We start from the raw sequence: 17480 nt of genomic DNA on the forward strand, positions 1-17480 counted from the left end.
TGCAGTCGGTGCCAGAGAATGGTAACGGAATGTTAAGGGAAACTTCAAGGCGTCTGTGATCGCTAAATCCATCCATGTGTAGTACGGTACCTGTGGTTTCATTAGCCGTCGTAAGAATTATGTCGAGGATGTTTGAATTGCATGTGGGTTGATGCAATATTTGAAGTAAGTTTAAATGTAAGGTGAGATAGATAAATTTTGTGGACATGTGGCAGGGGGAAGACAACTGGTTCCAATCTATCGTGGGAAAATAATATCGCCGAAGATGTAAGTGGGGCATCGGTTGCAACTTGATAGCCTCAGTAACTAATCAAGGGACAATGAGACATCCACCCAGTCATAGCAATTGCTACAAAGGAAACCCATATGGGTTCCCCGAAAGAAAAGCCTTGGAGTTAAAAAAAAAAAATTTCAACTGCAAGGCTTTTCTTTCGAGGAAGCCGGTATAGATTTCCTTTATAGTAGTTGCTACAATTGGGTGGATGTCTCATTTTCCCTTAATTACTCCTCTCCACCTTGCAGGTTTCCGCAGAACTATTGCGTCAAACTCTTGCCTTAGCTTAGAGTTGTTGAAAAATTTGACTTTGTTCTGCCATCTGCTAGCCGCCTGGTTAGCTCGGACGGTAGAGCGGCTGCCCCTGAAAGGCGGTGGTCCCGGGTTTAAGTCCTGCACCTAGACAAATTTTTCTTCAGCTGCAAGGCTTTTCTATTGAGGAGCCCGTATGGGTTTCCTTCGTAGCAATTGCTACGATTGGGTGGATGTCTCATTTTCCCTTAATTAAGTTAAACGGTCATCCTTAAGTAGTGTTCTTATAAACGCCAAGAATGCATTTATAGACATTTGAATGTGTCTGTGACCATCGAAGCCAACTCATGCTGCCTTGCTCTGATGGGGAAGGCTGCAGGTTATGGAAAGACTTTTGTGTGTACTTTGACTTGATTGTCTCATTTAGGGGCAAGAGGCTTAAGCATACTCATAGTTCTTCTTGGTGTTACATTTTTGTGCAAGCTCTCAATGCTGCAACTGAGGCTTACGGTTAGTGATATTGCAGGCACAGTAGGGGTAGAGGTGGCAGGTATCAAAATATTTCTTGGAACATTTTGCAACGTCTTAAAGGGAAGCTGAAACACTTTTCGAAAAAAATGAGTTCTCTGCGGCATTCTACAGTTTTGAGTCCCCTGAACACGAATATCTCGTTCAAAAAGGGCGGAAACAAGCGCAAGCGGTTGTTTTTTCATGAAAACGCGCACCAGCGCCTCAGGGTATCGCGCGAACGCCGCTGTTGCCCGTGATTGGTCGGAGCCGCTGTGACGTCAGTGGCGGCAGTCACCGGTCGGCGCCGCCGTTTGAGAGCGTAGCACGCTGTTCTGTTCTGGCTGCATAGCTGAGTTGTAAGCATTATGGAACGTTCTCGCTGTCTCGGACAGCTTGTATTTTCGCCGTACATGTTCGAACCGACAGCCGATACGGAAAACGATGGCGGCAACGGCGGCAACGACGATGTTGAGTGTGCCAAAAGCGAGAGCGATGTGTACACCTTCTCGCGCGCTGGAAATCTTAGCTGTTACGTATGCTTTTTTTTTTCATGTAGCTGCACGTTCCAATGACGGGAGAAAAAATGCGCTAAAGTGTCACTGGGAACTTGCTACTGGAAGAATGCCGAAGCACTAACTTCTCATTAGATTGTAAACACGGGTACAATTCCGCGATGTCAAGCACCTTGCCGCTGCTTGTCTGAAGTCCCGTGGTTTTCTGAGCGTGGATACAGGATCGCGAACATAAGTGCCGCGTTTCAAAGCACGCACATGCAGTGCTGCGAGGTACAGTCATGGAAGTTGCTTATCATACACATCCAGATCGAGATGGTCAGGGGGATTATATGTGCAATATTCAGAATATGGTTCGACGACTTTGCGATTGTGGCTCGATCAAGGATCGGTATGCGCGCTCCATGCTAGTGTTGACATAAAGATATTAGGCAGTTTTAGCACCGCCGTGTGGTAAACATGATAACTGCAACCGTACGTCGAATGTCACTAGGCAAGCCTATACTCCAATTTATACCTCAGGTGCAACGCTGTGGAAGCTACGCACGAAGTCCGGTTACCAAAATTTATTACTGCGCGCGTTTCCGTCTATGGTTCGCAGCGTGCCAGCGGCATTTGCTCGCGCGAGCATGCACGTGAAGCTGCCGCGACGGGCTGCAATTAAAGAATGCCGAAAAGAAAATTGATTTAAAAGAACGTGTTAGCAGCCGTATAAGTACACGGATTGTTTCTATGGGTAAATTCTTTTTTTTCATTCAGAACTGAGCTTATATATGAAAAGTTTTCTCAAAAATCGGGTCAAGAAACACCGAACTTTTTCTAAGTGCGAACGCAGCCACTGCAAGAAGTATCTCAAGTCTCCACAGCGTTGCACCTGATGTATGAAACGGAGTATAGCAACGCTAGCAACAACGCGTTTCCGCATTTGTCGTAAGGCTATCCGGCTATCGCGGAAATGGTCCGAGCACAGCACAGTTGATTTCGTCGGCACGAACTTATCTCTCCTCACCGCACTGCGCTGCAAGCTTCTTGTGCTTCGGGAACCTGTGAAACACCACATCGTCTCGCCCGCGTGTGTTCGCGCAGCCGATTGCTGCACAGAACGAGGGCATGTTGGGCGCCCTTGGCTGTAGGCACTCACGCAGCACAGAAGGAAAGAACAGTTTACGAAAATCGCAAAACAAACGTGAGCGGCGGCGGCGGCAAATCTCTCGTAGCGTCGTTCAGTAAAGCGCAGGACGGAAAGAGGCATGCCAGCGCATGCCAGCACGCCGGTCCGGCAGCTCGGTCCCCGCCAGTGACGTCACTGTCGCCGGTTCTCTCCTCTGGTAACCTCCTCACCCGGCGCTCCGGGAAGCGATGGGGGCGTGTCCGCGGGCGTGATTTAGAAAGCGATTTCCGCCCCTTATATTAACAAAACGAAGAAAAAAATTTCGGAACCGTAAATTATTAGGTCTGTTTTTCCCAATCCCAGCAATTCATTGAAATTGAAAACCGCTTCAGCTTCCCTTTAACTTGGTTTGCATGCTGTGTTCGTTCATTTTACTGCTTGATGCTTTCACTGCAGTGACAGAATTTGAATGGTGATAAATGGTTGCGGTGTAACATTCAAGAGCTGCACAGAAGGCTCACACAGGAAGGGGGGGGGCTGCGCTGAAGGGTCCTAGATCAATTTTGACTGCCAGCAAGTCTTTAACATGCATCTAAATCTGAGTATGCAGGTGCTTTTTGCCTTCTGCCTCCATTGGGTAGCAACCCCTGTGGCTGGGAATGGAGCCTATGGCCTCGTGCTTAGCAGTAAGACTCTGTAAGCGCTGAGCTACTGCAGGGTGTCTACCAACCGGGAAAACCGGGAATTCTCAGGGAATTTGAACAGTCTGGAAAAACTCAGGGAAAACTCAGGGAATTTGTGCTTCCATCAGGGAAAATTAGCTGTGACTTTATTGAAAGGGAACGAAAATCGTGTGAATGCTGGCTCCAGCAACAGAGGAATCGCAACGAATCATTATTGACGCCGTGTCATCGGCACGATGTATTGCCAGAGTAGTTAACGACCGATTTTCTAGACGCCCGATTTTTCGGACATGCCCGATAATTTGCACGGTTTTGCGGCACCTCTACGTACTCCATATAGTCAATGTATATTGCCCCGACTGCAGGTCTGAAATGGCATTAATCAAAGCCGCCACCGCCGCTATTCTGATTATCTCGCCGCCTCAAACCGGCACTCTCGCAGGCAAATCCGCAAATCCGTAACCACCACCGCGGCAACGTCAGGCCTAGCTGCTTCTATGTTCGCTATTAAGCTTCTTGCCGTGCGGTGCCGCGTTTTTCATTGAAAGAATTCTCCGCTATCACCAATGGCACAGACTCCGCCTTTGTAATCCTAGCGATTGGCTTTGAAGCTCGCAGAGCACAGCGCGTTGTGTAATGCTAGTCTGCGAAAGTTAGCTTCGCCTCGGTACACTAGTGTTAGGCGGTGAAGCATAACAAGCGTGGGAAGGGGGCAATTGTCGCGGGACACAGTATACATTGCTTAATTACACATACGTGCACGTCGTCTTCTGTCACAGTACAAGCCCTGATATGCCTAAAAAGCGTACTGGCAGGCCTTCAGAACTTTTTGAGACGTGCCTGTGGTAATTTTAGCCCTTAAAGGCAGTTAGACATGCATTAATTTTTTTCAGACTGCCCATTTTTTCATTTTTTTTTGCGGCCCCTCGGAAGTTCAAGAAATCAAACGTTGACTGTACAACTGACCAAGAGGATGCTTCATATGATCCATGTGGTGAAAGCGTGGTAGAAGGAGGATGAGAACAGAAAGGACCGACGCACTGAGGAATTAACGGGAAAGGAAGGGTGTCGCCACCTTTTTGAAGGAGCTTGAGCTAAAAAAACTAAGTGATGGCTGATGCTGAGACACAGGTGTCCCTCATCCGAACCAAAATAAATTGTTTACGCAGTGAAACCCAACACTGAGATGTGTACGGGCTGAGAGTATGTCAGGACAGTTGAGGTTGACTTCCCAGCTGCTGAGAGAGAACCTTAGTTGTGACAAAGTTCAGGACCTCATACAGATGAGCTTGCTATCAGTTGATAAAAATAGCTGATATTAAAAAAATATTTACTTATGTATGCATCTCCTTTTCATTCGTATTTGAAAATGTTCGACTCAATTTGGAATGGGCTTTACCATTTCTTTCGCTGTGCATTTTACTAACACCTTCCTTCTGTTTTCTTTTTAAATAAAATATATATTACTCCTTACTATTCAAACTGGATTAAGTCATTTTTTTGTTTCAGCATGCTTACTAGAGAGTGACAGCATCGGGCAACGTGGTGTCAGCCTGTCTTAACATAAAACAAAAATCTGACTCATTCAGGGAATTTCGCAAAGGTGCTCAGGGAAAACCTGGAAAACTCAGGGAATTTGGAAATGTCAACTTGGTAGACACCCTGTACTGTGCCAGGCATTATGCAGAGACTTGACATGAAGTGCACACGATTCTGCATATAGGTATAGAAGACCTTTCCATTGGTCGCAACAAGGAGAGAGAAAGCTAGGTTGTTCTTGTTGTGAGGTTCCTTGTCTTTCTAGTCTTGTCTGCATGGGTTACACCCTTTGTTGCTCTGGCTGCTCATTTGCATGCAGCGTGTTAAAGGTGCCATTGCGATACCTTTTTTTCGGTGTGCACGTGTGCAGTACTCGTAGAATTAAACACGATTGGGAAATTTTAAATGGAACTCCCTATAAGTGCAGTGAGTGTGATGTTGCACCACAGCCCATCTGGTCTATAAAGGTAACTACGTTGATGTATTGCCAGCTGGAGACGGGGGTAATGAGTGTGTTCATTGGTTAGACATAAATTGATGCATTTCATTGTGCAAGTGTAGTACATTATGAAATCGGAGCAATCACTCAGCTTGTGAGCATGTAAGCATTTCATATCTTATTTATTGCAGCACCATATGAAATACTGCAACTTTTGCAGTGCTTCTGGCTCATTTGGAGGGCCTGAAGTGAGCCTCTTGGCTGTGTTCATTTACACAGATACAGATCATGAACATCAGTATTCACAGCATTCTCCCCAACAGCAGCTTCAGAGGCTGTAACTTGTCTTAGTTTCTCTCAGTCAGAGAGAAGAGTGTACATAGGTTGGAAGAGTAGCACACAAAGCAGTTCAAGTGGCCAAGCTGCTAAGGAATTGGAGGAGAAGAAATACCATGGTGGAGACACTTAATTATTGGTAGTGCTGGGCAGAGGTGTAGCTAGTGGGGGGGGTATGGGGCTTCAGCCCCCCGTCCCCCGAAATTTTTTCGTGCTATCATTCACCACCGACCAAAACAACCCCTGGCACCGGAAATCATTCTGGATTTTGTCTAGAATGTCGTTTTCATGCTCGAAAAGATATTTCAGCTCGAACATTGCGAACTTGGGCTGGATCTTGTGGTAACGCCCATGCACCTGGGGTCGCATAACGCGAAAAGCCCTATCCAGCACAAAGATTCAAAGGCATTTTGATGGCGAGTGAGCTTGTTGCGCTCATCTTGCAGAGGCCGCAAAATGTATGGAGCGCATGGATTTCAGTTTCAAAACTTTATGGGTATAAAGTTCTCAAATTTTTTATGCAAAACGTGCATTGGTATTTCCAAAGTTGTGCTTTAGATTTTCAATTACGTAACTTTGTGGGTTTAATGTTCTTATAAACATTTGATGCCAAAGGTGCATTGACTTTTCTAAAGTCATACATCAGACTATACATTGAGACAAGCCAAATTCAGCACACTATCAGACAAGTTGACAAAGCATTCAGCGAGGTCTGATGAGACGAAGCATTGTGGTGGTTCATTTGTGCTGTCATGTCACAGGAAAGAATATCAACATTTTTTTTTCGTCTGCGCCAAAGTATCCATGTAAAGACACTAAAGCCAGCAAAGGTAACTAGATTCTTATTTAATTTTTGTACTTTGACTTTTATTCGTGAGGACACATTGAGCTTCAATTTTCTTGTTCTCGCTACCCATGGGCTGCCAGAGCCAGCCAGAGCGCATACGTTTTATTATGGTAGCAATTATATGGACACTCCAGGCCCATTTCTGCTGTCGGCATCGCCGTCGCCGAGAGGTCCCGCATGAGGGAAAGCGTGCGTGAGTGAACCGGCGAACGCGGTTCGATCTTGCATGCGCATGCGAGGAACATGACCCGGATGCACATACTTTCCTGTGGTGCGCGAAGGAGGAGGGGCATTCTTCTCCGGCGGCTGCTACCTGGCCTTGATGTCCTCCTCGCTTTGCTCCGTACAAAGTGGAGACAAGCGTCGCATCTACTACGGCGTTGGCCACGCGAATCGCAGATGCCATAGTAGACACCTTTGGCAGATGCCGTAGGGACGCATTGCCGACGCTCGCGTGTCTTGAAAGCGGTCTGCGACGTCGCTAAAGTGCACGCTCGTGCGGGCCTCATCTTTAAAGCGATATGTGATGTGTGCAGAGTGCACATAGTGCCGGTAGCTTCGTATCCGATGTGCTTTCGACGTGTCGTTCGTGTTGAAGCGAGAGGTGCATGAGTCAGTTTTCTTGCTGCTGCCGCGATTCCTAACTCCACTGTTCTCACAGGCAGTTTCCGCTGTCACTGAGCGTGATGTGTTGATGTTTACCTATGTGTGCGTGACACCATGCTGGTTAATTTAGTTAAAACACGTTGACGGGCTAGTTGGTTTGAATCCATGATAGAATGTGTAAGCGCGACTGAACAAGGATGTAGAAAGAAGCAGGCACACAAACTCAGCACTGTCTGTGTGTCTGCTTCTTTCTACGTCCTCGTTGAGTCACGCTTACACATTCTATCATTGTTAATTTAGTTAATAAGCAAATGTTTACAAGTTTACACGGTTGATAAAACTACTGTCCTTACTTCATAGAGCTATCTACTACAGTAAACGCTCGTTAATTCGAACCGCAAGGGGAAGATGCTTCAGTTCGAATTAACGAAAGTTCGAACTAACGAAAGTGAAGGAGAGCAACAGTACACTGCGATTTGAAAGCAGTAGGGCATGTCAGAAATTTGGCGAGTCGGAAAGTGATGGCGTGTGCCGCGGGCACACGCCATCTTCAAGTCGAAGCTCTGGGTCCGACTGTGCCACACCACCGATGTCCACCGAAACGAACGTTAGCCGAGGCTTAACACCATCGCAATGAATCGCGACGGCCGATACCTCCTAAGCTGAAAACAGAGGTGCACAACCGATGAAGACTGCCGAGACAAAGACGTTGAACATGTGAAGGTGGCGAAGGTCCTGATTCGTTGGTTCTTGATTGCAAGCGCAGCTGCGACGTACTTGATTCGCTGTGTTTTGGCGCTTGCCGTGCCATCTCTGCACAACATTAGCAGCTGTACAAGATTTGCAAATCCTCCGAGATTCGCAACGGGCAAGAAGTCTCGGAGGTTACGTAGAACGAAGAGGCGGCAGCCGCCGCTGCCTTCTGGCTGACCCTGCGTCGGTTAGATTTTTTTCCGATTTTGCCTTCTCTCGCCGTTCTCTCCGTTTCGGAGGCAATACAGCCTTGTGTGTAGGCAGTAGGCGCGTTTCTCTGGCCGTGTGCCAGGCGAGCGTAGTTCGAATTATCCGTAAGGGAACCTTCTCGCGTTCGAATTAACGGACTTTTTTATACATAGACTTCTGTGGAGCTTGGCAGTTCCAAATCGTACAGTTCGAATTATTGAAGTTCGAATTAACGAGCTTTCACTGTAATTTGCTATTGCAGTCGGTGCTTTGGCTTTGGGGCGGAACTGCTAATTTTTTTCTTGCGTTGCTCCAACCACCGCGGTGCCCTTCGGTGTGTGCTTGTTTTTCTCTAGCCAAGTGGATTTTGGCATGGCAGAGTTTTGGATGCTTTCGTGCTGGCAGAAGAGGAAAAAAAAAGAACAATGGTCGCTCACTGCCATCACTGTGGAGACTTGACGAATTGCAATGCGTTCGCTTGAGGGCATCACCTTCACTTCGATGTTATCGCAACGTCTCTGGAAAGTCTTTTATCTCGTCAGTGTAGGATACCGAGCAGTATGCGTATGGTTCTCTGTGGACGAAGCGTATCACATTTCCTTCTATATTCCTTTGGTACTCACATTAGGTGCCCAAAGTAGGCATTTGATTGTGGCCGATATACTTGCCTTTGCGTTTTTTCTTTTTTTTTTCATTTCGGTGCCCCAGCCCGACAAAAGAAAAGAAAGACATTGTTGCGGTGCAGTGAATTGTCGCATGCTGAAAGTTCGATTTTGTTACTTCTTCTTCCGCAGAAAGTAATGGACCACGGGAGTTTTCAGTCCCCGGATGCTCTTAGTATATTATTGCGGTAGCAGTTATATGGACACTCCAGGCGCATTCCAGCCATTGCCATAATGTTCTGTATAAAAGCCAAGGGCGATAATCGTCACCGCACGCCACTTGCTGTATGTGTGAGTGAAAGCGTGGGGGGAGGCAGATGATGGTGGCTCAGTCTTGTGTGCGCAAGGGAGAAAAGTGGGGAACAAGAACAACGAAAGGCAAAGCAAAGGGTGGTGGGGGAGTGGAGGCAGGCGGACGGGACGGGACGGAACGGACGGAGGGAGGGGCAGGCCTTAGGATTCTGTGATCTGTGATCGCGCAACCTATTTGCCTTGTTTGACACATATACAGTGACTTTTGCTTGGCTATATAGATTTATGGGATACTTATACATATATTTAAGTATCTTGTTGCGAGGTTTTGTGATGCCTGCAGTGAACTTTGTTTCCAATGACACTTTTTTGTGCTTTACAGTTGAACCCACTTATAACGATACCGGTTCTAACAATATATCGGTTATGTATAAACATGTTCAAACAAATACGTATGTGATCCGATGTAGAGAAGCAGTTGCATTGTACTTAATGAAGTGTATATTGAGTCGTGTCAACTGCTGTAGACTGTCTTGTTTATCAGGGGGCCAAAACCTTGTCAGGCTTTCTCGCCTTTAGTCTTTGCCTCCCGCAGGGATATTTTGTATTGTTCCTGCAAAAAATGTTTGATAACAATGAGAAGCTGCTGCACCGTCTACTTTTGTATGTTTTCCATGGTGAAATAACCGCTTAGCACAATTTCCCGATGTCGCATTATCGGTTATAATGATGAAGTCTGGCTGCAGGGGGTCTGAGCCGAAAGGTAGTGAAATGCGAAATCCTTGAAAAGAAAACGAGCTGCTGCACGATGGGCTGCTGCTCCAACAGCTGCCACGTGCAAATTTTCCAGCCATCTCTGCGCGTTTCTCTCCCGTCACCCTTTCGCCCTGCTGAACACGAATGGGCTGCGCCCATAGCTCTATGCCGCCCCACCCTCCGAAACAAAAATGGACTGCGCCAACCGCAAGCAGATTGCTCGCATGTTGCTCGCTGGCTCCTCGTTCAGTGCAGTTCTGCGAACAGTTTAATTGCTTGCGTTCGTTTTTGTTGGTTGTGTCGAAGTCGTTCCTGGCCACACGGTTTCTCAACTTCGCTTGACTCGCCGCCGAAACGGAAGATTGCTGATCCGCCTGCTGATCATCGGCAATGCATGCCATTGCCAGTGAATTTGGAAACTTCTAACCGATGAGACGATCGTCGTGAAGGTGCTTGCATTGGGTAGCGATGGCAAAAACGGCAGCGATGATGCGGTAGGGCAGGCTGCCTCAACGTTGTCCTCGCAGGAGGCCCAGCATAATTCAGTCCCTCTGGGGCTTTGTTTTCACAAGGAACCTTCCGCTGCACTACGTTGAGCGCTTGGATGCCTTGGAGAAAGATGTCGGCAAGCTTCGCGTAAAGCATGCATAGCTGAGTGACGTAGGCTTTTCTCGTGCAAGCCAGTGAGAAGTACATGGTGAGATGCTTGTGGCGATCTCTCCTCAGCGTTCCTTCTGCATTTCTCCAGCTGACAGGCTTCTGTGGCAGCCTTCTCGCAATGTTTAAAAGGTCCCTTTTGGGGCCACCGAAGTGATGCCTCGGCAGTGCCCTCGTATCGTTCTCTTCTTCGTCTGTGCATGCCGGAAATGTCAGCGGAATCATCGCACCGGAACTTTTCATCAAACCAACGGCATCTACGCATGCGTCACCTTGTGGTGCGCATATAAATAGGCCACCGATGACGACCTTCGTCAGTGGGCATGGAATGGCAGCAATGGCGCAGTCCTCACTGAGACCGTTCTTCTTTTACATCCAGGTTGGTAACTCGACTTCCCTTTACTGTGAGCACTCTAGCAATCGCGCTTTGCTGCTTGTCCCATGCCCGGACATTTCGTGGTGTTTATTTACCGACTGTGTACATGTTACAAAGTTGCTTGTGATGTCCGGAGACATTGAGCCTAACCCTGGTCCTGATCCCAGTTGTAGCACTAACCTGGTTCTCGAGGCCATGAACTCTCTTGCTACTAAAATTGATGTGTGTCATGCTGAGCTAATCTCAACCCTTAATGAAGTGAAAGCCAACCAAAAATTACTTGAGGAGCGTGTTACAAGCATAAATGCCACATTAACGTCCGTAGAGCAGAAAGTTGCTGCACTTGAAACTCGGCACGAACCTGCTCATATCCGAGGCCTTATTACCGAGACCATGAAAAGTGACGATGCATCGATGCAATCTCGTCTGGACGAATTTTAAGACAGGTCAAGGAGAGATAACTTGATTTTCTATAGTATCGTCGATAGTGCCTCTGAAACTTAGATGGAAACAGAAAAAGAAGTTCGTTCAATCCTTGTGCAATTTTTCGCGCTGCAATTACCCGAAGAGGGAATTGAGCGTGCGCATCGCTTAGGTGCCTTTCTAAATAACAAATGTCGACCAGTGTTAGTGAAACTAGCATCATGTGAGGTAAAGGAAAACATGTTAACACAAAAGAAGAAATTGAAAGGATCCGGGCATCCATTCAAGAAGACTTCTGTCGGGCAACTAGAAGGACCAGGAATAAGTTAGTTGCATTAGGGAAGCCTTCCGGTCACTTGTATCATCTCGGGTACAACAAATTGTTCATCAACAAGACGTGCTACGAATATTGCTCTCAAACCGATACTGTTTATGAACTTCAGCAGATCAGTATTGCTATGGCCAGCGGTAATGCAGGCAGCAGCGCAATAAATTTTCCTGCGAATCTCCTGTCACCCGTTTCGAGTTAGCATTGTGCGGCCGTACAGAATAAGCATGACAGCGATTACTCTGTGCTGTTCACTAACATCGGCTCAATCATCAATAAGCGCGATGCCCTGTCTGCGCTGATCCACACATGTAATGCAGATATTATTGTTTAGTCAAGACCTGGCTTTCAGATAAAATTGAAAATTCGGAATTTTTCGCATGCAGTAAGGCTTACAATATTTATAAAAGTGACTGAATAGGGCGATGTGGCAGTGGGACCTTTATCGCTGTTTCATCTGGTATCACCTGTTTTGATATACACGTGCCTTCGCAGATTGAGTTCTTCTGCTGTTGTATTCACATAAATAACAAAGACGTGATATTTGCCGCTTGCAATCGAACACCCGATAGTACATCCACATTTTGCAATGAACTGTTTGACTGTCTTAACCAAATGGTTGTTAAATATCCAGCAGCACCAATATTCTTGCTCAGTGATATCAATTTCCCTGGCATTGACTGGGCTGTTGACTTCCCATCAGTGACATTATCCTCATCCCAATCTTCAACCTTTCTTCATTCATTTCATTTTTTTTATTACCTTAAAGACCCCACTGGGGGTATTACATAAGGGGTGGTTAACATGTGAACATAGGAAAAGGCAGGTGTTGCATTGAAATACAAGTTTCAACAGTTTCTAGAAATTGTGAATGACATGTGATGGCAGCGACATTAATGGGTAGGTCGTTCCAGTCCTTGGCAGCTCGAGGAAAAAATGATTGAAAAGTAACAGTTCGTGTTCGAGGACGAGAAACTTGGAGTTGATGGCTGGTGCGCTGTGACATGCGTGATGATGGCGTGACGTAAGGCGGGCGGCTTAGTGAGCTGTAAAAAAATTTGTGATAAAGAGAGAGCGTGGCGATGCGACGACGAAAAGCAAGAGATGCCAAGCTAGATTGTGCCTTTAAGTGTGAAACGCTGATGTTATATGAATATGAAGAATGGATGAATCTAGTCGCACGATTCTGAACCGACTCGAGTGCATTGATATATGTTTGATGAGGGTTCCAGATGGCGGCGGCATATTCCAGTTGTGGCCTGACAAATGATTTGTATGCGAGTAGTTTGACGTGCTGTGGGAGCATGACGAAGATGACGCCTCATGAACCCAAGGGACTTGTTTGCTGACGAGATTACGTTAGTAGCATGCGCATTCCAGGAAAGGTCATGGGACAGGGTTACGCCTAAGTACTTATAAGTTAGAACTGATTCTAGTGGGACGTTTGCAATTGTGTAAGTAGACAGATAAGGATTACGACGGCGGGAAATTGAAATAAATTTGCACTTGTTAGGGTTCAAGGCCATTTGCCAACGGTTGCACCAGTCCTGCACATTATTAAGGTCATTCTGGAGAGATGCTTGGTCAGAGACGTTAGTCACAGTACGATAAATCACACAGTCGTCAGCGAACATACGAATAGGACAAGATACATGCAGCGGAAGATCGTTAATGTATATTAGGAAAAGAAGCGGTCCTAAGACTGAGCCTTGAGGGACACCTGAAGTGACAGGGAGGGGTTCGGAGGAGACGTTATTGACAAAGACGAACTGGGAACGATTAGTAAGGAATTCTTTTATCTATTGTACTACAAGAGGATCCAAGTTCAATCTAGATAATTTTATTAGCAAGCGGTTATGAGGCACTGTGTCAAAAGCTTTAGAGTAGTCTAGAAAGATTGCATCGGTTTGAACGTTGTTATCAAGATTAACATGGAGATCATTAAGGAAGATAGCTAGTTGTGTTTCACATGAAAGTCCTTTACGAAAACCATGTTGCGAAGGATGAAAGAAGTTTTCCGAGTCTAAAAAGTTCATGATATGCGAGTCTATGACATGTTCCATGATTTTGCAAGGAACACTAGTTAATGAAATGGGGCGGTAGTTTAAGGGGGAGTCTTTGTTACCTGCTTTGAATACTGAAACAACCTTTCCCACTTTCCAATCATCTGGTAAAGTACCTGTAGACAATGATTGCGTGAACAACAGAGTGAAACATGCCGCGGATATATGCTTAGTATTCATTAGGATCTTTGAGTTAATTTCGTCTACACCGGAAGAAGTACATAATTTGTTTTTTTCAATGATTGATAGTATACCATCTACCGAAAATACAATGGGTGGCATATGTGATGTTATGTTAGTAGGTAGTGGAGAGTCTGGAGTGGTAGTTTGTTTTGTAAACACGGAAAAAAATGCTGTGTTGAATATATCGGCGCACTCGGCGTCCGTGGCGGTGTCGCCTGCTGCGTTTGTCACGCTGATGGTACGAGCTTCTTTGGGATTTAAAATGCGCCAGAACTGCCGAGGATTTTGAGTAAGTAGCTTGGGCAGGTCGACGTTATAAAAAAATTTTTTAGCAGTGCGAAGGGCACTCAGGTAGGCGTTCTCTGCCGTGTAGTATTTCAACCAAGCCTCGGTGCTTCCAAGACGCGTGGCTAGCCGGAAGCGACGTTTCTTTTGGTTTTCAAGCTTTTTTAAAGCTCTGGTGAACCATGGCTTATTTTGATTAGTGTGCATAGTTATTCTTGGTATATGTTTGTTTACGAGTTCATTAATTTTATTTTTAAATAGTGTCCAGTTTTTCTGAGGCAAGCGCATATGGAATAATGTCTCAGAAGTAGAAAAGAAGTCACCTAACTCGTAATTAATAGCTTCGTAGTACCCTTTATCATATAGGCATATAGTTTTGTTAGATTTTGGCTGTCGCATGGGTTGAAAGTTGAAGGTGCCATGGATTACTTTATGATCACTTACCTCACGGAGGTAAGTTATGGATGATAGACTGTCAGGATGGCTGCTTAGTATGAGGTCGAGTACATTAGATGTGTCTTTTGTAACCCGCGTAGGCTCTAGCACAAGTTGAGTTAAACTGAAATTAAGACACACATTAACAAATTTTTTAGCAGCTTCATTGCCTGTGATTAAAGCACTATTGTTAGTCCAGTTGATTTGCGGAAAATTAAAGTCACCGAAAAGCAGGATTTCTGCGTTAGGGTGTTTTTCCCTAAGTTTGCTCAAGATGTTGTTAAGCTTATGCGAAAAATCAGGAGTGTTATGTGGTGGTCTGTAACAAACGCCCAAGAGAACAGTCTGTGGTGAAGCGCGGCAGATTAGCCATATTATTTCCAAGTCAGTCTCAATGGTTACAAGCGTGCACGATAAATGGTGATGCGCGGCGATTAGCACACCACCACCTCGTGAGATTTCGCGGTCTTTCCGGAAAAGGCAGAAATTCGGCAAGTCAGCAAGAACCTCAGTATCGGTAATATCGTCAGTGAACCAGGTTTCAGTTATTATCAGCAAATTACTGTTAGACGACAGCACGAGGTTAGATAGAATATCGCGTTTAGGAAGGAAGCTGCGTGCGTTGGCAAAGATTACGGAAAGGTAGAGGTTAGCTCGTGTCGATACCGTATGGCGTTTTTCGCGTCGAGTTGGCTGCTATTGCAATTCTTTCACACTCTGCGTGCGTTCATCGAAAACATAGCGCTTATTACCCATAAACAGAGTTTTAAAGCACAGGGAGTAAGGAGCCGATTTTCTTTTTGCGAATGAAAGAAGGTGTCTGCGGGCCAATTGAACAAGACGCGTAAAATCCTCGCCAACACTGAAGTTTGTTCGTTTGAATTTAGGGCCGTTAGAGAGAACAAGATCTTTTGTTTTATGAAAGGTGAACTTCACTATTATGGGGCGGTTACGATTAGCTGCACGATTGCCCAAGCGGTGCGCGCGCTCGATTTCTTTTGGGTCAAGAGTGATGCTCATATGTTTACGACAGTGGTCAATGATTATGTGCTCCGATTGCGCGAACGACTCTGACCCTGAAGATTCATCAATACCATAAAAAATTAGATTGTTGCGCCGAGAATGATTCTTGGCATCATCAAGACGCGCTTCCAGCCTCTGAATTGTGTGTGCTGCACGGGCAGCATCACTCTTCACGCTTTCTATATCAGAACGCAAGGGGATTAGGTTTTGGTAGTGGGTCTCCAGGTTCGTCATGCGCACGCTCAGATCGGATATTCCTTTGTCAGTTGTTAGTAACCGAGACTTGAGGCCCTGAATCTCGGTGATCAGTTGCGATTGACCTGCGGATAGGCTCCTAAGTTCCTTTAGTACGGCTTGACTATCAGGTCCAGGGTTAGTTTCGATGTCACCCGCCAGCAACAATAAAGAGCGAATAACATCGCAACACTGAACAACAATGGAAAGGCAGCAATGTGGGCCCGGCAGCTGCAGTAGAAAGTAATTACTTGAACGCTTCGTGAAAAGACTGTATGATTTACTAACCTGCATGTAGAACATCAGCGGATTAGCGTGCTGTGTTGAAGCACAGCAGCCGGGCCCACAAAACGCCTCCGTGCGCGCCTGCTCTTTTATATCTGATGGGCGAATTGATGTTGGTGGCGATAGGTATTCCAGCCGCAAGTCGAGTGACGCTGCCGGGAACAGTGGCGCTGCCGGACACACGGACGGTGTCAACGGTCTGGAAGTGATGCGGGCATTCATTGGGTGGTAGAAAGCAGTTGTGTCGTAGTCGACATGCCAGGCAGGATGCGGTTGGGGTGCGTCTAGAAAAACCATAGCCAGGGCAGGGAACAGAATGTAGATCATCGTGGGAAGTGACACCTGCATGTAGAACATCAGCGGATTAGCGTGCTGTTATATATGTTCAGCCTTTGGCTTCACGCAGTTTGTTAAAGAGCCTACCCGTGTCACTGCAATTTCTGCCAACATCCTTGACCTCCTCTTCACCACATCTCCTGATTCAATTTCTTCATTATTGATTATACCTGGTTTAAGCGATCATTCCGTGATTCATTTTGCAATCCCCTTACCCTCGCCTCAGCGTCTAAAATACTGTAAAAAAATTCATGACTACAGTTGAGCAGATTTTTCCTCGATCAATAACGAATTACAAAGTTTTGCCGATTTCTTTTTTCCACAGTTCTGGGAAAGGACTATCGCAGAAAACTGGCTCCTTTTCAAAAACAAGGTTTAAACACTAACTGAAAAATATATTCCGACTCTTCTATTACCTTCATGCAATCGGGCTTCTTGGTTTAGCTTGTGTTTAAAACGGCTTCTTAAGAAAAAACTCATTTTTCAACGCTTCAAGCTGTCTGGGGAAACCAAAGCAAAAGCTACCTACGTAGCTATTGCATCTGAATATAAAATGGCCGTCCACTCAGCCAAGAATTACTTTTTTTTTCTGAAACACTACCTCATCTGCTCACAACTAATCCTAAGAAGTTTTGGAATGTTATCAACGTACGCAAACCTATAGAAATTGCTTTGAAAACTGACACTGGATTTCCTGTCCCCCGTGAGCTTTGCTGAATGGTTTTTAACACATTCTCCCTATCTTTTTCTGACGCTGTAATAGATACTTCACCGTCCGCACGTGCCTTTACGTACCCTGAGATGGAGCCGATTTCGATCGACTTTGATGGCAAATACAATTTGATTAAAAAAGCTAAGCTTTCCTCATTGGCAGGTGTCGATATCATAAATGACAAATTCCTTAAAAGTACTGTAGCACATTCATTTGCTTTCTTGTCATATATTTTTATACAGTCTCTGCAGAGTTTAACACTTCCGGACGACTGGAAGACGGCGAAGGTGATTCCAGTCCACAAACATAGTGATATACATAACCCCTTGAACTACCGGTCGATCTCCTTAACTTCTATTCCATGCAAGTTATTAGAGCACATAATCTACTGCAACCTGATTAATTTTATCAAGTCTAAT

General features: G+C 45.7%; 2 protein-coding genes across 7 annotated transcripts in view; one reads left to right on the forward strand and one right to left on the reverse strand.

The window, feature by feature from the left end:
* LOC139052726 (solute carrier family 53 member 1) overlaps positions 1-17480 on the forward strand; it is a 376292-nt gene that overhangs the window by 44423 nt on the left and 314389 nt on the right. The gene's annotated exons all lie outside the window — the stretch shown is intronic.
* LOC135914488 (uncharacterized) lies at positions 15168-16340 on the reverse strand. The gene has a single exon (XM_070529784.1). It carries the CDS (start codon positions 16338-16340, stop codon positions 15168-15170), a length of 1173 nt encoding a protein of 390 aa, XP_070385885.1.

The sequence above is a fragment of the Dermacentor albipictus genome, unplaced genomic scaffold (genome assembly GCF_038994185.2).
Source record: "Dermacentor albipictus isolate Rhodes 1998 colony unplaced genomic scaffold, USDA_Dalb.pri_finalv2 scaffold_30, whole genome shotgun sequence".
NCBI lineage: Eukaryota > Metazoa > Arthropoda > Arachnida > Ixodida > Ixodidae > Dermacentor > Dermacentor albipictus.

Coding starts and splice junctions, on each gene's coding strand:
- LOC135914488 (XM_070529784.1), bottom strand. CDS start 16,340: ATGATCTACATTCTGTTCCCTGCCCTGGCTATGGTTTTTCTAGACGCA.